The 21,751-nt window shown below is 42.7% G+C and overlaps 1 protein-coding gene across 3 annotated transcripts in view; it reads left to right on the top strand.

The window, feature by feature from the left end:
• Positions 1-20,308, top strand: part of LOC136622541 (saxiphilin-like) — a 91,541-nt gene extending 71,233 nt beyond the window's left edge. For all 3 annotated transcript variants that reach the window (XM_066598106.1, XM_066598105.1, XM_066598104.1), the window contains 7 exons: positions 1,029-1,070; positions 5,881-6,045; positions 9,041-9,191; positions 10,086-10,150; positions 13,700-13,884; positions 17,173-17,371; positions 20,177-20,308. In XM_066598106.1, the coding sequence (XP_066454203.1) occupies positions 1,029-1,070; positions 5,881-6,045; positions 9,041-9,191; positions 10,086-10,150; positions 13,700-13,884; positions 17,173-17,371; positions 20,177-20,208 (839 nt within the window). In that variant the 3' untranslated portion in view covers positions 20,209-20,308. The remainder of the gene's footprint in view (positions 1-1,028; positions 1,071-5,880; positions 6,046-9,040; positions 9,192-10,085; positions 10,151-13,699; positions 13,885-17,172; positions 17,372-20,176) is intronic.
• The last annotated feature ends 1,443 nt before the right edge of the window (positions 20,309-21,751 follow it).

Here is a 21,751-nt window from a genome sequence, read left to right as displayed (position 1 = left end):
GAGAACTGTATGTCATACATGCGGCATGCGGCAGATGTTTTCTTCATCCCCGCAGGGAATAAAGAATTCCCTGCTAAATGTTAAAAGCAGGATGCAATAATATTACAATGTGATATAAGATGCAGAACAAATGAGAAATATTGTATACAGAACTGAATGTAATGTAATATTTGCTTGGCAATCGCTGAATGAATGACAGGAGAGAGCTGCCTGTGATTGGCTAAGCACTTCAGCCAATCACAAGCAGCTCTTTCAGAAGGCAGGCATCTTAATTTCCCGCCTGCTGAAAGAACTGCATTTAGAGCCGAGGACAGTGCAGAGAGGACACGGCTGACCCCGGCAGCTAAAGAAAGGTGAGTATGTGGTTTTTATTATTTTTAACACTACTTTGCCTTGCTTTTCAGGGAAGGGCTACTATTTAAAGCCCTTTCCTGAAAAACAATTATGGGGTGCCGGCAGCTGGATCCCCTACCGCAGCTGCCATGTGTGACAGCTGCGGTAGGGAATTCTGTGACAGGTGCAGCATGGAATTCTAGGTACAGGTAAGTATATATATATTTTTTTTACATTAAAATAGGTGTTTTTCAAGGAAGACTTTATATTTAAAGCTCTTCCCTGAAAAACAATCAAGGGGTGTCGGCAGACCATTGCCTTCAATGGTGCCGCCGGCAACAGCCACAGCTCCATTGAATGCAATGGGCACGGACCTGCATTCATGAGTGTTTGCACACCTATGTACGGCACACACACACGCTCGTGTAAAGCCACCCTAATATTGATATACGCCAAGCTTGCTATTTAAGAATAGGTTTTCTAAACCAGACAACCCATTTTAATGAATGACCAAACAAACTGAAGTATAGGTGATTGTGCTAAATATTGTCAAAAATACATCTGCAGGTTGGCTCTGACTGATTCTATTTTATGGCATACCTATAAATCTTTGTAAATAGTAAAACATTCTGTACATAATTTATAATATATTACATACAAAAATGATTCTAAAATTATATTTTCTTTTTTCGTAGATGATTTTGGCCCATGCCAGACTCCTGGAACACAATATACAGGTATGTATAAAATATACATTATCATGTATGCATAAAGTAGACACAAGCTCCAGAGGATATACAATTTCCATTATGCTCAGCTAAGATCATGTATTGTATCTTCTACATGTGTGAAGTACTTTAATGGTTAACACAGCCTGATAGCAGCAAATGTTAAAAGGTTAAAAAAAAAACACTACTTACCTCTTAATTCCCTGCTGATCCAGTTCAGGTGTTTCCAGGACAGGTAGTCTTCCTGGTCTTTTGTTGCCGTCGTCACAAGTCGGCTGCTTATACTGGCATCAACTGTCAGCACTGAAAGCCATGATGCCAATAGAATGACACATGACTACTGGAGCTACTGATTGGCTGCATGCTGGTTGCTTGTAATAAGGACAAGGAGGTCTACCGTAAGCATCTGTAGTGGATAGGAGACATGAGTACCATTTTGTTCCTCATTATTTTAAAACATTTGTTGCACTTTAGTTAATAATCCCCTTTTAATCCAACTTCCACTCAAAACCAATAATGTTTGAACTACTGCTAAATACAGTGTGTCATGTCACTCATAACTGAAGGAGAGTTGTTCATAACCAGTGATTTTTTTTCATAACTTGCTTTTTAACTTTACATGTTCAATTTAAAAAACACTTTTAATGTATTATGCATGCCAATGTACTAGTAGTCACCAGTTCTCCACCATAAGTACTCATCTTCCTTAATCTATCCCTGACCCTAACACCAGGCACCACTGTCCTTGAGTAACTCTAAAATATCCCTAAACATAGTAACATAGTATGTAAGGCATGAAATTAATGTCCATCTAGTTCAGGCATCACAACATCCTCAGGCAGAGATTTCCACAGTCTCACTGCTCTTACAGTAAAGAACCCCCTTCTGTGTTGGAGATGAAACCCTATTTAAAACACTGTCCTTGATAAATAATGAGAGGGCACCAGGAGCTAGAGACAAGAAAGCCAAACAAAGCAAAGCTGAGCTATGAAACAAGAATAGGGATATGAAAAGAAGGAAATAGCATAAAAAACAGAAGACTAGGAAACAAGAACTGACTAGACATAATTATGAGGACAAGACTACACTGACAAGAACAAGCTAGACTACAAGAACATACTAGAAGTAAACAAGAAATACTGGATCTAAATGCACATAGTTTATACTATCACCAGCACTACACTGCAGAAGCCAAACATTTTTAAAGACAGACAAGTCAATAGGAAACTCTTTCTGAAATGAGTCTGATCAGCAGCAGTGTGGTCTGCTGACCCACTCTAATGGATAATCTATGAGACCGTTGCATTGAACCTGCCCCAACAACAAGCTAGAAGACAGGAAATGTTAACCCTTTCCAATCCAATTTGTATTCTGGTTTTCCTAGGGGGCTTACTCTTTTTCTGCTGTTATACAATGGCGCTATCTGCTGGCTAAAGCCAGTACTGCATGAGGTGACACGTTGGATAGGCTCCGACAGCAGAGAGGCTGGCAATATACAGTAAGAGAACCCTGACGGACGTCTTCCAACATTAGAGCTGTACAGCCTTAAATCATAATGTCTTTAGATGTCAGACAGTGGATTGGAAAGGTTTAATACACCAGGAGAATTTCTGTTCATAGGCGGACTTGCTTTTGAACCCTTCAGGAAAAGTCCCAGGGGGCTGGTCAGGTCCTGGTGTCAGTGCAGGGGTGGACATTTTTTTTAAACTTTACTGGTGAAGTGCAGTGAACTAAAATAAAAAAGAGACACTAACTTTCTTTGCGTCTCCTGCTTCCGGCCTTTGCATTCCACGCTTCCAAAACACTGCTCACTTGAGGACAGGCACATGTGATTGCAGCAGCCAGTCATTACCCTTAGTGTTGGTAAGACTGAGGACTGGCCATAGTAATTGCTGTAGCATTCCTTAGATGAGTAGTGCATGTGGCGCAGAATGCAGAGGCCAGGACCGATGCAGGTGATTATATATTTTTTTATTTTAAGGTATAAAGGGCATTCGCAGTTAAATTAGTCCAGAAGGGGCATTATGAGTTGATGGTGGCCAGGAGTAGCATTTTGAGTAAATGGTGGCCAGGAGGGGCATTCTGAGTTTATTTACGCCAGGAGAGGTAATGAGTTAATTTAGGCCAGGAGAGGCAAAGAGTTAATGGAGAAAAGGAGAGGTATTATGAGTTAATGAGTTAATGAAGGGCAGGAGAGGCACTATGGATGCTATTAAATAAGTGCTAGCAGCAGCCACTAGAGTTCGCATTTTCCTGAAGACTGCAGGGTAAATGTGATTTAAAAAAAAAAACTATTGCGCATGTGCAGTGGCGCGCCAGCCAGTGCTTCCTTTACACACATCCGCCGTGAAGACCCGAACAGGTACGAATGGTCCTTGGCCGCGGCAGGTTCGGATTCTGCTGTGGAGTCCCACATGCTGAATCCGACATGGACATGAGGCCTATGTGTATAATCCAACCCAGTTTCAGTAATGCCTATAACATCATATTTCAATTTCTGTGTTAGAAGCTCCAATTCTCCTTGTTTGTTTCCCATGCTCTGTGTATTTGTGTAGAAACATTTTAGTTTGTGATCGGTGTCTATTACTTCTCTATTTTCCTTCTAAACTTTTTGCATTTGTTCTTTCTTTCGATTTCTAATTGCAAGGTTCTCAATTGTATTCATTAGATGTATATTTTTGCCTGGCCTTTTACTTCTCTTCCCATATTGTTCTAGCTTAAAGTATCCTGATAATTGTAGCAAGGCGCCTTCCAAATATATGTTTTCCTGTCTTTGTAAGGTGCAATCCCTCTCTAGCAAGGAGTGCATCATATGGGTAATTCCCCCCATGGTCCAGAAATCCAAATCCTTGCTGATGGCACCATCAACGAAGCCAATTGTTCACCTCTAGAATCTTGTTACACTTCTTTATTCCAGTGCTACATTCACTAAAATTAACATACAATTTAGAATGCTGCGACATAGTCCAGAACTCTCCAGTAACTCTGTTATAGCTTGACAACTTTTATAGAAACAAGTTACAGTCTTTCAAATAAGCGTGAACTGTTAAAACTCCTCTTGCTTCTGACGCAGATCTATATAGTTATAGTTTTAGAGTTTGTGACATGTTCAAATTACATTGTTGATAAGTTGAGCACAAACAATAGAATTGTCTTGAACTCTGGAAGTGATGATATATAGTAAATTATAACAGTTTTCTGTGTCACATTGCAGATCACACTAGCTGAACAGTCTGTTACTTATTATACGGCCTCTCTTGGCACTGTTGGCTCTCAATTTGACACTCAATATTTATAAGACTTGCAGTCCTTGTGGTGGTTTTACTCTTTCACTACACAGCGACAACTGGCCAGATCTTCCTCAGCTCCCACAGTGGACTGTCTGGCATCCCCAGTCTGAGCAGGAGGCTCCACAAATTCTTACACATTTCACATAACTATACTTCCAAGCTCTCACACAACTTTGCTTTGTCTGGTAATGCTCCCTGCACTCTTCACTCAACAAAACCAACCATAACATGCGTGACAAAACCTGCTTTTTATACTTCACTTGGAACCACCCCATGGGGCACAGCATATCCTCTGATTTATTCACACATGCACAGCTCTGCCTGGTCCTGACAGAAGACACCAACCTACCATCACCACAGAGATCCAGTGGGCTAAAGGAACTGCAGTGACGTCACTGCTGTGAGTGGAACATGAAGTGTATCACAGCTGTGTTTGTGACGCGCATGTCATGTAGCACAACTGTGTCTGCAACGCGCATGTCATGTAGCACAGCGGTGTCTATGATGTGCATGACATGTGGCATGGCTGTGTCTGTGCCGCACATGGCATGTAGCATGGCTGTGTCTGTGCCGCACATGGCATGTAGCACGACTGTGTCTGTGACGCGCATGGCATGCAGCACTGCTGTGCCAGTAATGCGCATAACATGTAGCACTGCCGTATCTGACATGCCTGACATGTAGCAGAGCTGTGTCTGTGCCGCGCATGACATGTAGCACAGCTGTGTCTGTTCTGCGCATGTCATGTAGCAGAGCTGTGTCTGTGCCGCACATGTCATGTAACAGAGCTGTGTCTGTGCCGCGCATGGCATTTAGCACAGCTGTGTATGTGCCGCACATGGCATGTAGCACATCTTTTTTCTTTAACGCGCTTGACATGTAGTACAGCTGTGTCTGTGACGCGCATGACATGTAGCACAGCTGTGTGTGTGACATGCATGTAGCAGAGCTGTGTGGCCTTGTGGTAACCAACTAGCCTCATTGCTACACATACATTATCTGCCTAGGTAATATTCTAACAGGTATATCCTAGCTCGCACTCAATAGATGTCCGAGTAATATTTTAGCAACTACATCCTAACACACATGCAGTAGTTGCCCAGGTAGTAATTTAGCAACAATATATCATTATCCTAGTAAACAGCAACATTGTTGTCTTTTCTGCAGCACACTCTGGATATTTAGCATGTGTGAACAGTTAAAATGGTTTTTCCTGGACTGCACAATTTATGACCTATCTCCGGGATAGATCATCAAGTAGTTGATTAGAGTAGACCCCTGTCAATCACTAATTGATGACCTATCCTGAGGAATACACCTTTAACACTCTATATGATATTTGATTAGACTCTAGTAAACAGGATAACTTTCCTTCATTCAAAGGTTTAACTTTTTCAAATTCCATTACACAATTACAAATCTTTGAAACTGATGGAGAACGATTTCTGTTGTCAAATATTCCTCTACATGAAACTGTCTTGCTATCTCCCAGATGTCCTATACTCACTGTATATTATTATGTGGTCTAGATTTTGGCATGACAAGCAATGTAGCTTTAGTAAAGAAGAAAGACCAAGATATCACATGGAACAATCTTAAAGGCAAAAAGTCCTGTCACCCTGAAGTTGATGACAGCGCTGGATGGGTTGACCCTCTCATCCTGATAAAGAAGCAGACCAAGAGCTGTGACCTCGGTGAGTGAATAATTATCCGTAAGGGCTGTATATATATTTATTGCATCTTCCGTAAAATGTAATAGCAATAAAATAAGACAAATGTTAAATTTGGAGAGACTTGAAATGGTTTCCTTGCATTAGTACCTGAAGGAATACCCTTAGTAAAGGGTAAAGTAAAACCTTTACCATAGTAAAGACTTAAACAGTTTTTCTCAACTCCAGTGTTCTGAGGTCCACCCAGCAGGTCATGTTTTCAGGATTTCTTTAGAATTACTTAGGTGCTGCAGAAAGTTCCCCAAGTCCTCCTTACAGGATATCCTCATATTATGACCTGTTGGGAGAATGTGAGGACTGGAATTGAGGAGCACTGCACTAAAATCTGTTCTAAAACTGTATATAGGAAATTGACACTATAAAAAAAGAGGGAAATGCAAAGCTGAAAATGCTGCACATAGATTTAACTTAAAAAAAAACTTACGACCAGCTTTTAAGGGATGGCCACACCGGGCGGATCCACTGCAGACCTTCTGCAATGCAGAGCAAGTCTGCAGAAAATCCACAGCGGCAAAAACCACACCAAATTGTATACTTTTTGTCATATATTTTGGTGAGCAAATGTTGCAGATTTGCTGCAGTTTTCACGCTTTGCATTACAAATGGTGAAATCCGCTCTAACAATCCGCCACATTAATTGAAATGCTACAGATGTGACACTTATACCGAAGGCCAATTAACTCAGAAGATTTTCTCTACACCACGTGGATGTGATAACTTGAAATGTCATCACATTGCTTGTACTTATAATGCTGCAGATCTTCCACAGGCAATCCCACTATAGATAATCTGCAGTATTTGGACTATGTGTGATTGTATCCTATAGATTTATTTAAGGGGTGAGAATTATGCAAACATAAGAGCAGACTGTTCTACGCTATTTCCGTAATTTCCCTTCACTTCTATGTATTAAATGTGGATTTTGGTTTTGGTGTGGATTCACCATAGATTTCACTCTGTCATTTGAAGGGGTGAAATCCATGTGAAAATCTGCAGCATAAATTGACATGCTGCTAATTAAGGTAAGGTAAAGGTAAAGTCCCCTGCTGCAAGCACTGAGTCATGACTGACTCCTCGGGTGACATCATTATGTGATGTTTTCTCAGCAGACTGTTTTTGCAGGGTGGTTTGCCATTACATTCCCCAGTCATCGTTACCGCTCAGCAAGCTGGGCACTCATTTTACCAAACACGGAAGGATGGAACGCAGAGTCCACCTTGAGACGGCTACCTGAACCACATAGGGATTGAACCCGCAACCTTCAGGTCGTAAGCGAGAGCTTAGGACTGCATTTTGCTGCTAATTAAAAGTTGGTCGTTTTATGCCGATTTTTTACACAGGGTGTGCATGAGGTAATTAGAAATCTCATCCACATTGCTTGTATTGTAAGACACTGCAGATTTTCAACAGCAGCATTCCTGCAAGTCAATGTCAGACTCCTTATACGAGAAGCCTCGTAGAAGCCTTATAACATTGACTGGGAATTGTAAACCAAGCTAGAATACCACACACAGACAGCTGTTTCGGGGTTTTTGCAACTCATCAGTGTGCAGTAGTTTTCTGGCTTTGCTAGCGAGAGGCTATAGATGTGGGTCAGGAAAGGTATTGTTTCGCCTTTAGGAGAGCACCTAGAGCGTGAGTGAGGAGACTTTTAAGGCCATCCATGCTCCTCTGGAAAATATACAAACGGGACGATGTAGTAATATGTCCTGCAGGCTGTGAAGGGTGTATGGAGAAGACTAAAGGGCTGAGTGCTCTCTAAACCCGGTGGCTATCAGCTGTTTTTGATATCTAACAGCCGCCGGTAACTGCTAACTACCTACAATTTAAATGCCGCGGTCTAAACAGCCTACTAAGGGCTTGGTGGGCTGCTGCGCATGCATGCCTATCAAGCCCTGGCCTTGGGAGGGCTCATTATGCAACATTAAAAATCACTTTATCCTGCAATGCTGAAGTATTGCAGTATATAGTACAAGCGAAGAAATTATAACAAGTTCTAGTCTCCTATGTGCACTAAATAAAAATATACAAAAACATTTCATAAAATCCTGTAAACAGTTAAAAAAACAACCTTTTTCCAATTTTCCCATAAAAATCTAAACAATGGGAAAAAACACATACAAAGATTACTTTCCATCGCCATATTCTGAGACCCATAACTTGCCATGTTTGTAAACTTCTAAAAAATGTAAAAATATCGCAATATTTATCCTGTGCAATGAATGGGGGGGAAAAGGACAGAATGCCAGAATTGCAGGGTTGTTTGCTACCCTGGCCCCTAAAAAATGTAACAAAAAGATCTCTGTTTCCCAAAATAAGAGCTAGATCTATCTAGTTCTAATAAGATCTAGAGATGCCTGGAAAAAATTAGCCCCTGTACAGCCAAATTGTTGAAAGTTATGGGTCTCAGAACATGGCGATGAAAAGCAATCTTTGTTTAAAAAAATGTAATTACCTTTTTAAAGTAGTAAAACATAAAAAAAACTATGTACATTTGGTGTCACCTAATTGCACTGACCCACAGAACAAAGTTCATATGTCATTTTTAGTGCATCGTGAACAGTGTAAAAACTAACCTCCCTCCCAAATGGTTCAATTAAATGTTTTCATTATTTCACCATAATTATAAAATGTATACGTTTTTCAGTACATTATATGGTACACTCAATAGTACTATTAAAAATACGACTTGTCCTGCAAAAAAACAAGCCCTCATACAGCTATGCCAATGGCTCTTGGAAGGCAGGGGCAGAAAAACAAAAATGAAAAAAAATAAAGACCTCTGGTCTTGAAGGGGTGAATGCTGATTGCAAAGAATAATCATAAACACCTGAATTGTAAATCCTGAGCACTCACCAGAAGTTCCCTTTTTTCATAGACTGTGAATTATTTATGGTTGGTTGGTAATCCTGCTTTTATAGTCAATGAATATGCTGTAATGTTCATGTATCCTGAATAGGGTCCTTCTTCAGCAAGAGCTGCGCTCCTGGATCGGCCATTGATTCCAATCTCTGTGAGCTGTGTATTGGTGATTCACAAAACAGCAAAGCAAACACAAAATGCTCTCGAAGTGACAAAGAGGCTTATTATGGCAATGACGGAGCTATCAGGCAAGTTGTCTATATTTACTTTACAGATTTTTTAATATGAAGCCGAATCCCATAAATAGCCCCTTATATATACATGTTAGCACATAGAAGACATTCATATTGTCTATATAATTATTTTTGTGATTTCTTTTTTTGCTCCGTCTCCACCAATACACGGACAATTTAAAGTGCCACTCTGTAAAAAATACATTTTTCAATGCTTGTTCCCCTGACCTGATTGCCTATCACACTCCGGAGGTCCCCTCTGTATATTGCAGACACTTCCCTGCACTGTAACCTCCTTAGTTTCACTTTCACATCTATCCCATGATGCATTAGCTGAGGCTGAACCATTTTTGCCTGCAGGGAAGACAGTTTAATTATCATTACCTTCTATATTCACTTAAATAAGCTACAGACCCTAAGTATATAGTCAGAAAGAGGAGCTGTGATCTCCTCTATTATAACTGTGAGACAGGAGCTGTGGGATCATCATCAGTAACTGTGATAGGAGTGTCTATGTCCTCTTGTAGGCAGTTTCTGTAGCAGGTTCATGTTTACTGAGAATCTGACTAGAAATGTAATACACAACCCCAAGCAGATCTGAGCTGGTCAGAGCTAAGATCCCATGACCATATAAGAAAAAAGAGGCCAGGAGTTTCAGAAAGAAATAACTAACCAATGCAATGCAAGCTGATTTAGATATATTGAGGGGATTGCTACATAATGAATTTAAAAATCACTGGAGTGGCCCTTTAATCATCTGCCCGGAAGATTACTTGACTCTTATTTACACTGCTAATTTTTACATTATGCTGAACATAAACATTGCATTTTATCATTATTACTATAGTTTATAGCTACTTTAACTTATCCACTGTTTAACTTTTACTTCTACTTGTATTTTGACTTTAGGTGTCTAGTGGAGAAAGGAGATGTGGCCTTTGTGCCTCACTTTGCTGTATCTGATAACACAGATGGTAAGAAAATAATAAAATTAGAATAGAAGTATGGGCTCGCCTCTCCTGCAGTATCTTGGTAGTTTTAGAAAGATGCAATGGGAGCTGGATCCTCAAAGTGCCGTCGGCTAGCGGCTGTAGTTAAATTCCCGCCCCAAAAAAGGTGGAGGACAGCTTCAACCATAAAAAACATTTTCTTCTTTATTAATTATTCCATTACAAAAGCAATCTGCTTGCAAACATTCTATGTAAAAACGCGGAACGCGTTTCGGCCAACTGGCCTTTTTTTTCTTTGGTAAGAAAATAAGTATCTTGCAAGCTTCCTTTCAAAGTTGCCAACAATATAGATCTAAAACATTGAATCCTTTAGTAATTCTTGAATGTCTGATTATTTAAGTTTAACTTTTTTGATTTAGGAGTTAACCCCTTCATGCCCCAGGGCATATATTTACATCCTGGACTTGTGGGTTTGTATGGAGCAGGATCGGAAGTCAATCCTGCTACGTACACAGCGGGTACCAGCTGTATTTGACAGTTAACACCCGCCAGCAACAGCTGTTATCACTGTGTATACTGTTAACCTTTTAAATTCTGACAGAAGCATGTAAATGCCCTGATCATTATTTGGAGGATAATGTTGCTCGTCATGACCGGACAGGTGATAAAATTTTATCAGATCGAATCATTCTGATCCAAATTTTAGCAAAAATTGCCAAAATGTTAACTCTCTACATTGAGCACTAAGGACAGGTGTGTTGGATTAGCACTACTGCCTCGAAGTACTGGACTTCTAGGGAGAATCTTACCTTGATGGGGATTATAAACCTAAAACCCCACCACTGTCAAGGAACAGTGCTAATCTTGTGGTAGGTTGGGATTATTTAGATCGCTGTCTTTGCCTTTCAGCAGGAACGGACACCACATGCATATAGGCTCTATGGATGTGTATTTCTTTTAAATCTGGTACCTGGCAGTTCTATTCCACACCACAACAGTCATATGTACAGCATACAACATTCTATTATCCACACCCCACTAGGGTATGAGTGTAAGGTCATCCTCTCTGTCAGACTCGAGGCCTCCACAGGTCCACAAAGCTAGCAGCCCTTTCAGCTCTGCTGAGCTATCAACTTCCCCCTGAGTGTGGCAGGAATTTACACTTTTATGTTGCTTTCTGCTACACCCACAGGTGTTCCAGAATGCCTGTCTATAGCCCGTCTTCAAGCCATCCTGTATACTGCACTCCTACAACATCTAGACCAGGGTTTCCCAAAGTGTGCTCCGCTTCTCAGGGGCTTCGGTCGAGGGTTTAGGTCCCCGCTCTACTCACTGCTGTAGCAGCGTCTGGATAGTCTATACTGAGAAAATCAGCATGCAAGACCTGCATTTTTTTTATACGGCCCTGTCCTTTTTATAATGTCAGAGGTAAAAATTATATGTTGTGATAAGCCCTGTCCTTTAACCCCTCCCCTGACCACACCTTTGTGTTCCACAAGAAACTTTTGCTTCAAAAGGGGCTCAATGGCTGAAAAGGTTTGGGAACTGCAATGGTTGAGCTGAGCGCGCCAAAGTTGGGGAGACCACAGGGTTTGTAGGAAGGTTGTCATGGGTGGCTCTGTAGCATCTCCCAACAAGGGAGATAACAATGCCCTGCTGAGCGGTCACACAGTTGCCAAAATAATGTACCATGGTATGCCAAACAGAAAGGTCCGTTTTGTCACGGGCGATGCCAATACTCCAACCTGGACCCTGAAATCATTGAGACGAGTCCGGTAGCTTGTGTAGTAATCTGGGAGTACGCAGATTTACTAAGCTGATATTTGTACAGTAGAACACACAACACTTTCAATGCAGCACTTGGTGATGATACAGTCAGAAATAGCAGTATGCAGTGAATTGAGTATGATGATAACATAACAGTAATACTGATTTGAATAGCAATTGACTTCAACACTCTTTCCTTTCACTTTCACTGCAGCTGAACTGAAGACAATTTCCCCCTAGTTTATCTGTCTGAAGGGATTGTAGATGAAGTCGAGTGTAAGGTGGTCGCTAGACTAATCCTGGCTTTGAGTTCACTGGGTAGCTTTAGACTCACTGTTTTAGTGGAAGAACAACCTCGGATACTCTTTCCCCCTCTCTGTTGTGGAACACCAAGGGAGCGGAAAGGGACCTCACTAACCCTCGGGAAAACTTGTAAATATACTGCTTTCTCTCCTGTACAACTCTCTCACAACCTCTATCCTCCAATGCCTAACTCCAACTGCCCAACAGCGCACTCGCTCTCCTCCCCTTTCTCTAGTTTCAGTTCCCGCACTTTCCTTTTCCCCTCCCACTCTGCATAGGGTCTCATTGCAATGTTTTCCCGCTCTGGACTTTGCTCCAATCACTATGAACTTGACAATTGGCTAATGAGCAACAAGCTAACGTCAGAACTAAGCTCTAGGCTTTAAAGAGGGGGAGAAACAGAGTTTCTCCTATGTACAGCACCTTCTATGCACAAGGCAGGCACATAGACAAGTGAGACAGGACAGGTGGTGATGTGAATGTTCTGTAGGACCCGCTGGGCCACTAAAGAAACACTAATCTAGACCAAGCCTTGTTCCCCCCCAAAGATAGTAGAATTGCACTTTTTTCCATTTCACTCCACCTAGAAATGTTCAAAAGGTTTTCAGTACATTGTATGGTATAATAATTAGTGCATTTAAAAAATACAACTAGCCCCACAAAAAACAAGCTCCCAGACAGTTACAGCAATGGATAAATAAAAGAGTTATGATTTTTTGAAATTGGGGAAGTAAAAACAAAAATGAAAAAAAAAGGGCCGTGTCAGTCAGGGGTTAAAGCGCGGTGTAAAAAAAAAAAGGATTGAGGCTTGCTGGTTTAAAGACAAGTACTTCCAAAGACATGTTTTATATTCTTGGCTAGGTTTATATCTACCAAATGTAGGACAAAATAGTGCTATTTTACTTAAGCAAATGGCAAGGGCATCACAGAAGCCTGACTGTCAACATTATAGTCAAAGTATGTAGTAAACTACGATCTCTCTCACTCTCCCTCCGAAGACCTCCCGCCACCCCCCGAGCCTGCTCGGACGAGAATGCAGTTACTGGAGAAGAGGGATGGTCGCTCGAGTAACAGCCTTATCCGAGCGTGCTCGCTCATCTCTAACTATGTAGTAAATATGATGTGTAAGATGCAAGTAGAAATGTAAGTTCTATGCAGCAGAGCTTGTTATTTCGCTGATCAACTAATAACCTTAATGGATCCTCTTCAGGTATTCCTATGTCCTCAGTTACCAGTTATGGATTCAGCAAGGTCGTTTAGCATAATGTGAAATAAAGTAGCAGGTTCCATGACCAGGGACCAAATGATAGCCACCGGCTGCAACCAGGGACACATCTTCTCACCCTCTCTGCCGCTCTCGCTGATATAAAAGCTGCCTTCTCAGTTGCTGTGCGGCCAGCGCCACGTCATCCCTCCTGCCACTGCCTGGTTCAGTAGGGCACATGTGATTCTCACTGTATATTACAGGATAATGTGCTACACCTTATGTTATTTGTCCTTCAGGTAAAAATCCTGCACTTTGGGCAAAAAATTTAAAATCATCAGACTTTGAGTTATTATGTCCTGATGGATCCCGTGCCCCTGTCAGTGACCACAAAAAGTGCAAACTTGGAGGTGCCTCCATTCAAACAGTCGTTTGCCGGGAGGACCGTGTCAGTGATGTTGTAAGAATTATTCAGAATCAGCAAGTAAGTGTCTGAATATGACTTGAGAGGTTGCTGAGCCAATATAAGCACAATTGTATTTCATAGTCGGGAAAAGTTTTGTGTATTTTTGTTTTGCTCTCAACGTGACAGTTTTATATAACAGTAATAATAATAATATAGACTGTAATATTATATGTACTTTTACTTTTTATGCAGATTGCAAAGATTTAAATCTATCCATCTATTATGTAATTGTTATAGTTTATGCTCTTTTGTTATGACGTCATGATATTTCATGTAGTTACAGTTCAGAAGCTCCTGGGCCCCTACGTACTATGTACCACTTATAATAATGGCATATTGTTAAGAAGCAGAGGGACATTTGGGTTCCCTTCGGTACTAAGTGTGATTGTTCTCAGTGAGAGAAAACAAGTAATCTTGTAGATATGACACATTTTAATGGCTAACAAAAATGCATGATGTTACAGCAAGCAAGCTTTCGGGGATATCTTGCCCCCTTCGTTAGGCTATTGAGTTTTATTCATTTACCGCGAAATCACGATTTTGCGCAATCACGATTTTAACATTACAAGTCCCATAGACCCCTGCAGAAAAAAAAAAAAACTGTTGTAGGTAGTCACCCTTACTCTATTGTGGTGAACTAAAAGTATTGTGTATGTTTATAAGATATATTGTGATAACTTTACATTAGTGTATGTGTATTTGTAAGAGGGTAGTGCAGTGACCAAGGGCGGGTCTTTGTGGGGAGACAGTCTCTGTGTGTTAATATCATATTTCTATGACATACCGGTAATACAAATGCTGGAATTAAGTATATACGGTAGATTTACATTAAGACCCAATGGTCACAGGCGTATCGGATTCCGCATGCGGGAGCCCACAGCGGAATCCGACCCTGCCCGTGGCTGAGGACAATGCAGGTGTTATACTTACCCATCCGGGTCTTCGTCTGAGTCTTCTTTCTCTTCACTGTGGATGCGCGCAGAAGTGCCACATATGCGCAAGTGGTCTTAAAAAAAAAAAAAATTACTCCTGATTTTCCACGGAATTGGAGATGGGTCGCAAATCAGATGGCTTCTATTGACTTCAATGGAAGCCGTCCATGCGGAATCCGCACAGAAATGGAGCATGCTGCGATTTTTTTTTTCTGCACCAAAAGGTCTGCAAATCAAATCCAAATATTCTAATTCATGTACAGATGCTCATGTATCCTTATGGGAGGCCTGATTTGTGGATCTTCACCCGGGTGGATTCTGCAAATCGGATCCGCCCATGGACATTGCACCTGAGGGGGACAAAAGTTTGTAAACAGCATAGGAAATGCATGGGATATTAATCATTAGCACTGGGTTGTTTTTTTGAGCCCGGCTTGGCTGAGAACTTTCCCATCAAATTTGTGTTTACTTCACCTCTTGCCCTGCTCTGGGTGGTTTTAAGAGCCAGCTGGTAACAGAGTGGCTTAAACCCTTGACTAATGGAATCTTGTTGCTCCGTCAGATGTTCACTTCTACCCGGCAGCATCTCTGTCATATTACCTCCACTTAAATTGGGATTATGAATCATATTTCAATAAGACATGTAGAGACTAGAGATGAGCGAACGCGTTCGTCCGAGCTTGCTATTCGTGCGAATATTAGGGTGTTCGGGATGTTCGTTATTCGTAACGAACACCATGCGGTGTTCTGGTAAATTAAACTTTCTTCCCTGAGACGTTAGCGCTTTTTTTTGGCCAATATAAAGACAGGGAAGGCATTACAACTTCCCCCTGCAACGTTTAAGCCCTATACCACCCCCCTGCTGTGAGTGGCTGGGGAGATAAGGTGTCACCCGAGTATTGAAATCTGCCCCTCCCGCTGCTCGCTATGGATGCATTCTATATGCGCTCAATGGGGCCAGCGGCAGCAGCGCTGACCCCATTGAGAACATATAGAAGACAAATCCTTCTTCTCTGGCACAGCTGTAACAGCTGTAGCAGAGAAGAACGATGTTTGCCCATTGAATTCAATGGAACCGGCAATACAGCCGACTCCACTGAATGCAATGGGCTGCCGGCGATCGCAGGATGAATGGTCGGAAAGGGGTTAAATATATAACCCCTTTCCTGCAATTCATCCAGAAATGTGTTACACTAAAAATATATACCGGCGTATAAGGCGACCGGGCGTATAAGACGACCCCCCAACTGTCACCTTATACGCCGGTAATACAGTGGAGCAAAGAATAAAAAGCATTACTTACGTTTTTAGATGATCTGCGGCGCTCCTGCAGGCTGTCACTCCCTCCTGGTCCACGGCAGACAAGCTTTCTCCACGAAAGACTTTAAATCCCTGCCTCCAGAAGCACATGTGCCTTCAGCCAATCACAGCCAATGACAATGATGTCATTGAATGGCTGTGATTGGCTGTGTTTCTGGAGGCGGGGATTTCAAGCCTTGAAATCCCCGCCTCCAGAAACACAGCCAATCACAGCCATTCAATGACATCATTGTCATTGGCTGTGATTGGCTGAAGGCACATGTGCTTCTGGAGGCAGGGATTTAAAGTCTTTCGTGGAGAAAGCTTGTCTGCCGTGGACCAGGAGGGAGTGACAGCCTGCAGGAGCGCCGCAGATCATCTAAAAACGTAAGTAATGCTTTTTATTCTTTGCTCCACTGTATTACCGGCGTATAAGGTGACAGTTGGGGGGTCGTCTTATACGCCCGGTCGCCTTATACGCCGGTATATATTTTTAGTGTAACACATTTCTGGATGAATTGCAGGAAAGGGGTTATATATTTAACCCCTTTCCGACCATTCATCCTGCGATCGCCGGCAGCCCATTGCATTCAGTGGAGTCGGCTGTATTGCCGGTTCCATTGAATTCAATGGGCAAACATCGTTCTTCTCTGCTACAGCTGTTACAGCTGTGCCAGAGGAGGACGATCTTTATGCTGACAGTGGGGGGGGGGGGCACTCTTGCCGCTATTGTGGCTTAATAGTGGGACCTGTGAACTTGAGATGCAGCCCACCATGTAGCCCCTCGCCTGCCCTATCCGTCACTGTGTCATTCCCATCACTTTCCTGAATTGCCCAGATTTTCACACATGAAAACCTTAGCGAGCATCGGCGAAATACAAAAATGTTCCGGTCGCCCATTGACTTCAATGGGGTTCGTTGTTCGAAACGAACCCTCGAGCATCACGGGAAGTTCGTTACGAATAACGAACACCCGAACATTTTGGTGTTCGCTCATCTCTAGTAGAGACCGATTTTAAGGCATGCATTTCAGCACGTTGTTTCCTTTCTAATCCCGATATTTTCTCTTTTCCAGTCTCTCTATGGGCGGAAAGGATTTCAGAAGGATATATTCCAAATCTTTTCTTCACGTCACGGTCGAAACATCCTCTTCCATGATGACACACAATGCTTGGTTGACTTTGACAGGGTAAAAGAAATAGACATTATGTATGACTTTTTTGGAAAGGAGCATTACGATTCGTACAAGGAGAGCCGCTGCTTCCAACCATCAGGTACATTTTCTGTTCTGACACTTTCATTATTGTAAACTGAACATTTGATGAATTATTTGTCTTAATATTCTCAAAATATATTTTTGATTTTCATGATTCTAAGCTAAGTTCACAAAGTCTCTGAGAGTTTTGTCTTTTAGTCATGGTCAGTTTCGTATTCGGTATCCTATCCGTAATGACCTATACAATATGCTTATTTCGTTCATTTTGCCTCTCAGGAAACACAATAAAAGTGATCAAAAAAGCAATATGTAACCAAACTACAGTTCATCACGCAGAAAACAAGCCCTCATAGAGCTCCATCCATAGAAAAATAAAAGTTATGGGACTTTGAATGCAATGATGTAGAAAAAGTCATTTTTAGAGATGAGCGAACGTGTTCGGCTCCGCCCCTTTTCGCCCGAGCACCGAACTTTGCGAGCAATTCCGTGCTCGGGCGAAAAAAGTTCGGGGGTCGCCGTGGCAGCGCGGGGGGGTGCGGCGGGGAGTGGGGGGGAGAGGGAGAGAGAGAGGGCTCCCCCCTGTTCCCCGCTGCTGCCGCCCGCGCCGCCGCGCCTCTCCCCGCCCCCCGGCGCCGGCCGAATCTTTATGCGCGGACACTGAAGTCCTCGGTAAAGCCGGTGTCTGGGTGCGTAAGTGTTCGTTTAGAACACGTTCGCTCATCTCTAGTCATTTTCAAAAAAAGGCTTTTTATTGTGCAAAAGTAAAAAAAAAATGGTATTCTTGTAATCGTACTGACCTGTAAAAAAAAGTATCCTGTTATTTATGCTGCAGGATTTGTGTTGTAAAAAAAAAAAACAATAGTAGAACTGATGTGTTTACTCTCCTTGCTCTCAAAACTATTCAAAGTTTTGCAATTCATGATATGTACTTAAAATAGTATCCATAAAAAGCTGCAGTTCGACACACAAAAAACAAGCTGTCATACGACAGTGTCGATGGAAAAATAAAGTTATGGCTTTTGCAGAAGTGGAGATGAAAATTCCCCAAAAATCGTTACGTCCTTATGGTCAAAGTAGGCCGTGTCCTTGTGGTCTCTTGTAGAGGTTTCACTGTACTATAGTATAAGGTCTTAATGACTATGTATGGGACATTATGAATTTACAATTCCTGGCAGACAAGTAACCCCTTTCTGTCGTAGTTAGTGAAAAAGGTGCTACTATAACGTGAGGTCTACCAGGACATTTACACTGTAGTGTGTGGTTTACAGGGATGATAACTGCTACACTCCCTCAGCTAATCAGAAGGAAAGGGAAGGACTACACATTGGGACTATTATATAAATGTATTATTATACTGCAACGACCGAGACACAAGGCACACCACTGAGGAGATGGCGGGGGTAGTTGTTAGGGATGTCACGGTGGTACTACCAACTCCCCTGAGGGAAGCGTGCCTCTTCCAGGCAACGCTAAGGTAGCGGTTACCTGAATAGATGGTGTAGTGGACCTGAAGAAATATGTCACGGGTGACGCCACCGTTCCTTACTCTGTAGGATGTCCGACGGGAAAAGAAAGAGTGGAAACATGAGTAACTTGACAACTTCAGTCACTGGGAAGGGTCAATGACTGGAACTTTGCTTGCAGAATAAGCAAATTCTCACACCAGTGCAGGAAGGACAAATTACGGAAGTTAGAGAGAAAAAAAACTTGGATGACATCGGGTCTACAGTCCAAGTTATCTGTATGACTCTGCTCCTGGACACACACACTCCGGTACACATGATGATACCGGGCCTACAGTCCAAGTGATCTGCATGACTGCACTCCTGGACACACGCACCGAAGGAGAACAAAGCACTCCACTTGCACTCACTTTTAGAGAGATTCTGAACACTGCACAGCGGTCTCTTTCTCTCTCTCCTAGGATAGGGGTCCTGGAATTAGGTCATCAGGGTACCTCTCCTCCTCTTCCATTCTTCACCACATGAGGGTTGAAGGTACCACTATGTGGCTGGCACTCTCCTCCACACGCAACCGTTGAAGCAAATGGACCCTTTCTCTCTTCTTTCACCCACATATATACCTTGCATACTCACGTGACAACATAACTCGCTACAATTTCCAGACCTATCCCAGACATTCAGACATTAACCTCTCACATGCTGCAGCTGTGCAATACACATAACTAAAGACAAGACAATTTGCACAGAGTATCCACTTTGACAAATGACATGTATGACAGTTATAATGTGTGGTATTGTAGCTGCCTGAAGTACATATATCTGGCCCCTCCATAAGTTACTTGGCTCCATTGGCCATTCAGGAGGGAAGGACTATGCATTGGGATTCAGCGTATGCTAAACTCTAAGACTGAGCTGGAGAGGTGAGAGGGGGGGGGGGGGGCAGAATGGTAATCAGCAAAAAAGGGAAGAGGGGGGGACCGAACATCATTATCTAATGTATGCTAGATCCTGGGTGTGTGATTGAGTCCTGCGCCTGTGTGGTTAAGTTTAACTGCTCCAATGGTGATTAATAAACCATGAACTAAGGATACTGTGATAGACCAAATGCTATCATAGCATTGTGAAATATATGGAAATAGCTGAGCACTCTTACTTGACATTTTCCATACATCCTACTCAATATAGGATTCCAACTTATCAGACATCTATGATAGATTGCAAGGGCAGTGGGAGCATGCAAGCCAATGACATTCATTTAGATCAGTCAGAAGCCAACAATCAGCCGTCTTGTAAAGGTGCATAATGGGAGGTTGTCTGTAACATTCCTACTAAGGAACAAATGCAGTTTCACTAAGGTTTTATATTATGTACTAATTTTTGCCTTCTGTTTGTATCTACAGCATTGACTTCTGCTTGCTCATTCCATCACTGATAAGAAGACTTGGGAATAGAGACTTGGTCATCGAAATGTCACTTCTTGTTGTTTTCATTCCTCCATCTTAGAATTTTCAGTTTTTCCAATAAACTGTTTTACCGAACTTGTTCTTTTTTAATGAGTATATAAAAAACGAAAAGGGAAAACTATGGGAGGAAATTTCCTAAGACCAACATTTCCAATGCCAGTCTTAGTGTAATTTACACGGCACCTACCAGTACTTTCTCAAAAATGTATGGCAGGTCCATCCTGGCAAACATCTCTGCCATAATTTATGCTACTTTCTGGCATAAATTATGCATAAATCTGATGGTCCAGGGGCCATGTCTTCTCCTGAAAGAAAAACCCACTTTTTACAAAACGGATGACGCTAACTCAAGAAGTCAAAAAGTTGCAAATATTTTTGCGAATCCTCACTTGCACAGAAAAGTAGCAACTTTCTGATAAATGTGACTCAGTGTATATAATAATATTCAGCTTAGGGGGGCGTGGCTAGCCAGCAGCGGGAAGAGAAGCAGCAGTGAAAACTCCTGGCTGCTAGAAAACTCCGGCGCCAATAACTCTGGCCCAAAAGCCCCCACAGGGCCGAAACCACCACCGCTAGCACCACCGGGACCTGGGCTTTAAAACGAGACCTCTCACAGGTCTCTAGCTGAAACCGCGATTTTGCGGCCTACTGGACCGGGCGCATCCCCAGGCTAAATTTATAAACGCTGCCGACCGGAAGTGAAGGCAGGCCGCGATCGGCAGCAACAGATACCCCCTGCAAAGAAGCAGGCAAGGAGAAGCAGCCACTGGCAGGAAAAAGACAGCCAGAGAGCAAGAGGAACAGGGGAAACAAGAGCGACAGGGACACAAGTAAGTGCTCTCCCAGGACAGCCCCACAGACACCAGAAGTGGAGCAGGCAGTGGGCCACTGCAGGGAAATTAAACTCTTTACATGAACCCAGGGGACTGATGAGATAGCAAGACCCTACCAAGACAACACCCCCCAGAGACCCCCATACCAAGAAGCGGGCAACTCTGATTAAGGGCTCACACGACTATAGAGTCACCCCTAAAACCTGGACACTCTGACCCACAGAGCAGACCCTAAGCAGGACACTACCTGTAACAAAAAACTGCAAGAAATCTCACACTCAAGCGCATATTTGAGTTCATCCGGGGGCGGAGCCTGGACGCCGAGCGCAATGGCTGCTTGAAAGCTGCGCTCCTTCTAACGGGCACCCATGGCACCTTATAGCTGCTACCAGCCGACACAGAAATGGGGAAGACAAGTAAGGAGAAGAGTACAGACCTCCAGTGCACTCCTCGTCCGGCCAAAACACAAGCCGACATGCAGAGATTCTTCAGGGAACGGACTGCCCGCACCCCCGCGGCCCCTGCCTAAGATGGCGCCGGCACGAGCGCTCACTCCCGCTCCTGACCACGAGGAAGAAGAAGACCAAATCTCTGAGGAAGAAGATGGTGAGTCCGTCTCCAGGAGCTTCATGAAGAATTTAATCTCTCATGCCCTGCGTCCTATCAGCTCTGACTTGGC

This window comes from Eleutherodactylus coqui, chromosome 1 (assembly GCF_035609145.1).
Source record: "Eleutherodactylus coqui strain aEleCoq1 chromosome 1, aEleCoq1.hap1, whole genome shotgun sequence".
In the NCBI taxonomy this organism is placed as follows: domain Eukaryota; kingdom Metazoa; phylum Chordata; class Amphibia; order Anura; family Eleutherodactylidae; genus Eleutherodactylus; species Eleutherodactylus coqui.
The sequence above is the reverse complement of the archived record's forward strand: the minus strand, read 5'-3'. Positions and strand labels throughout refer to the sequence as shown.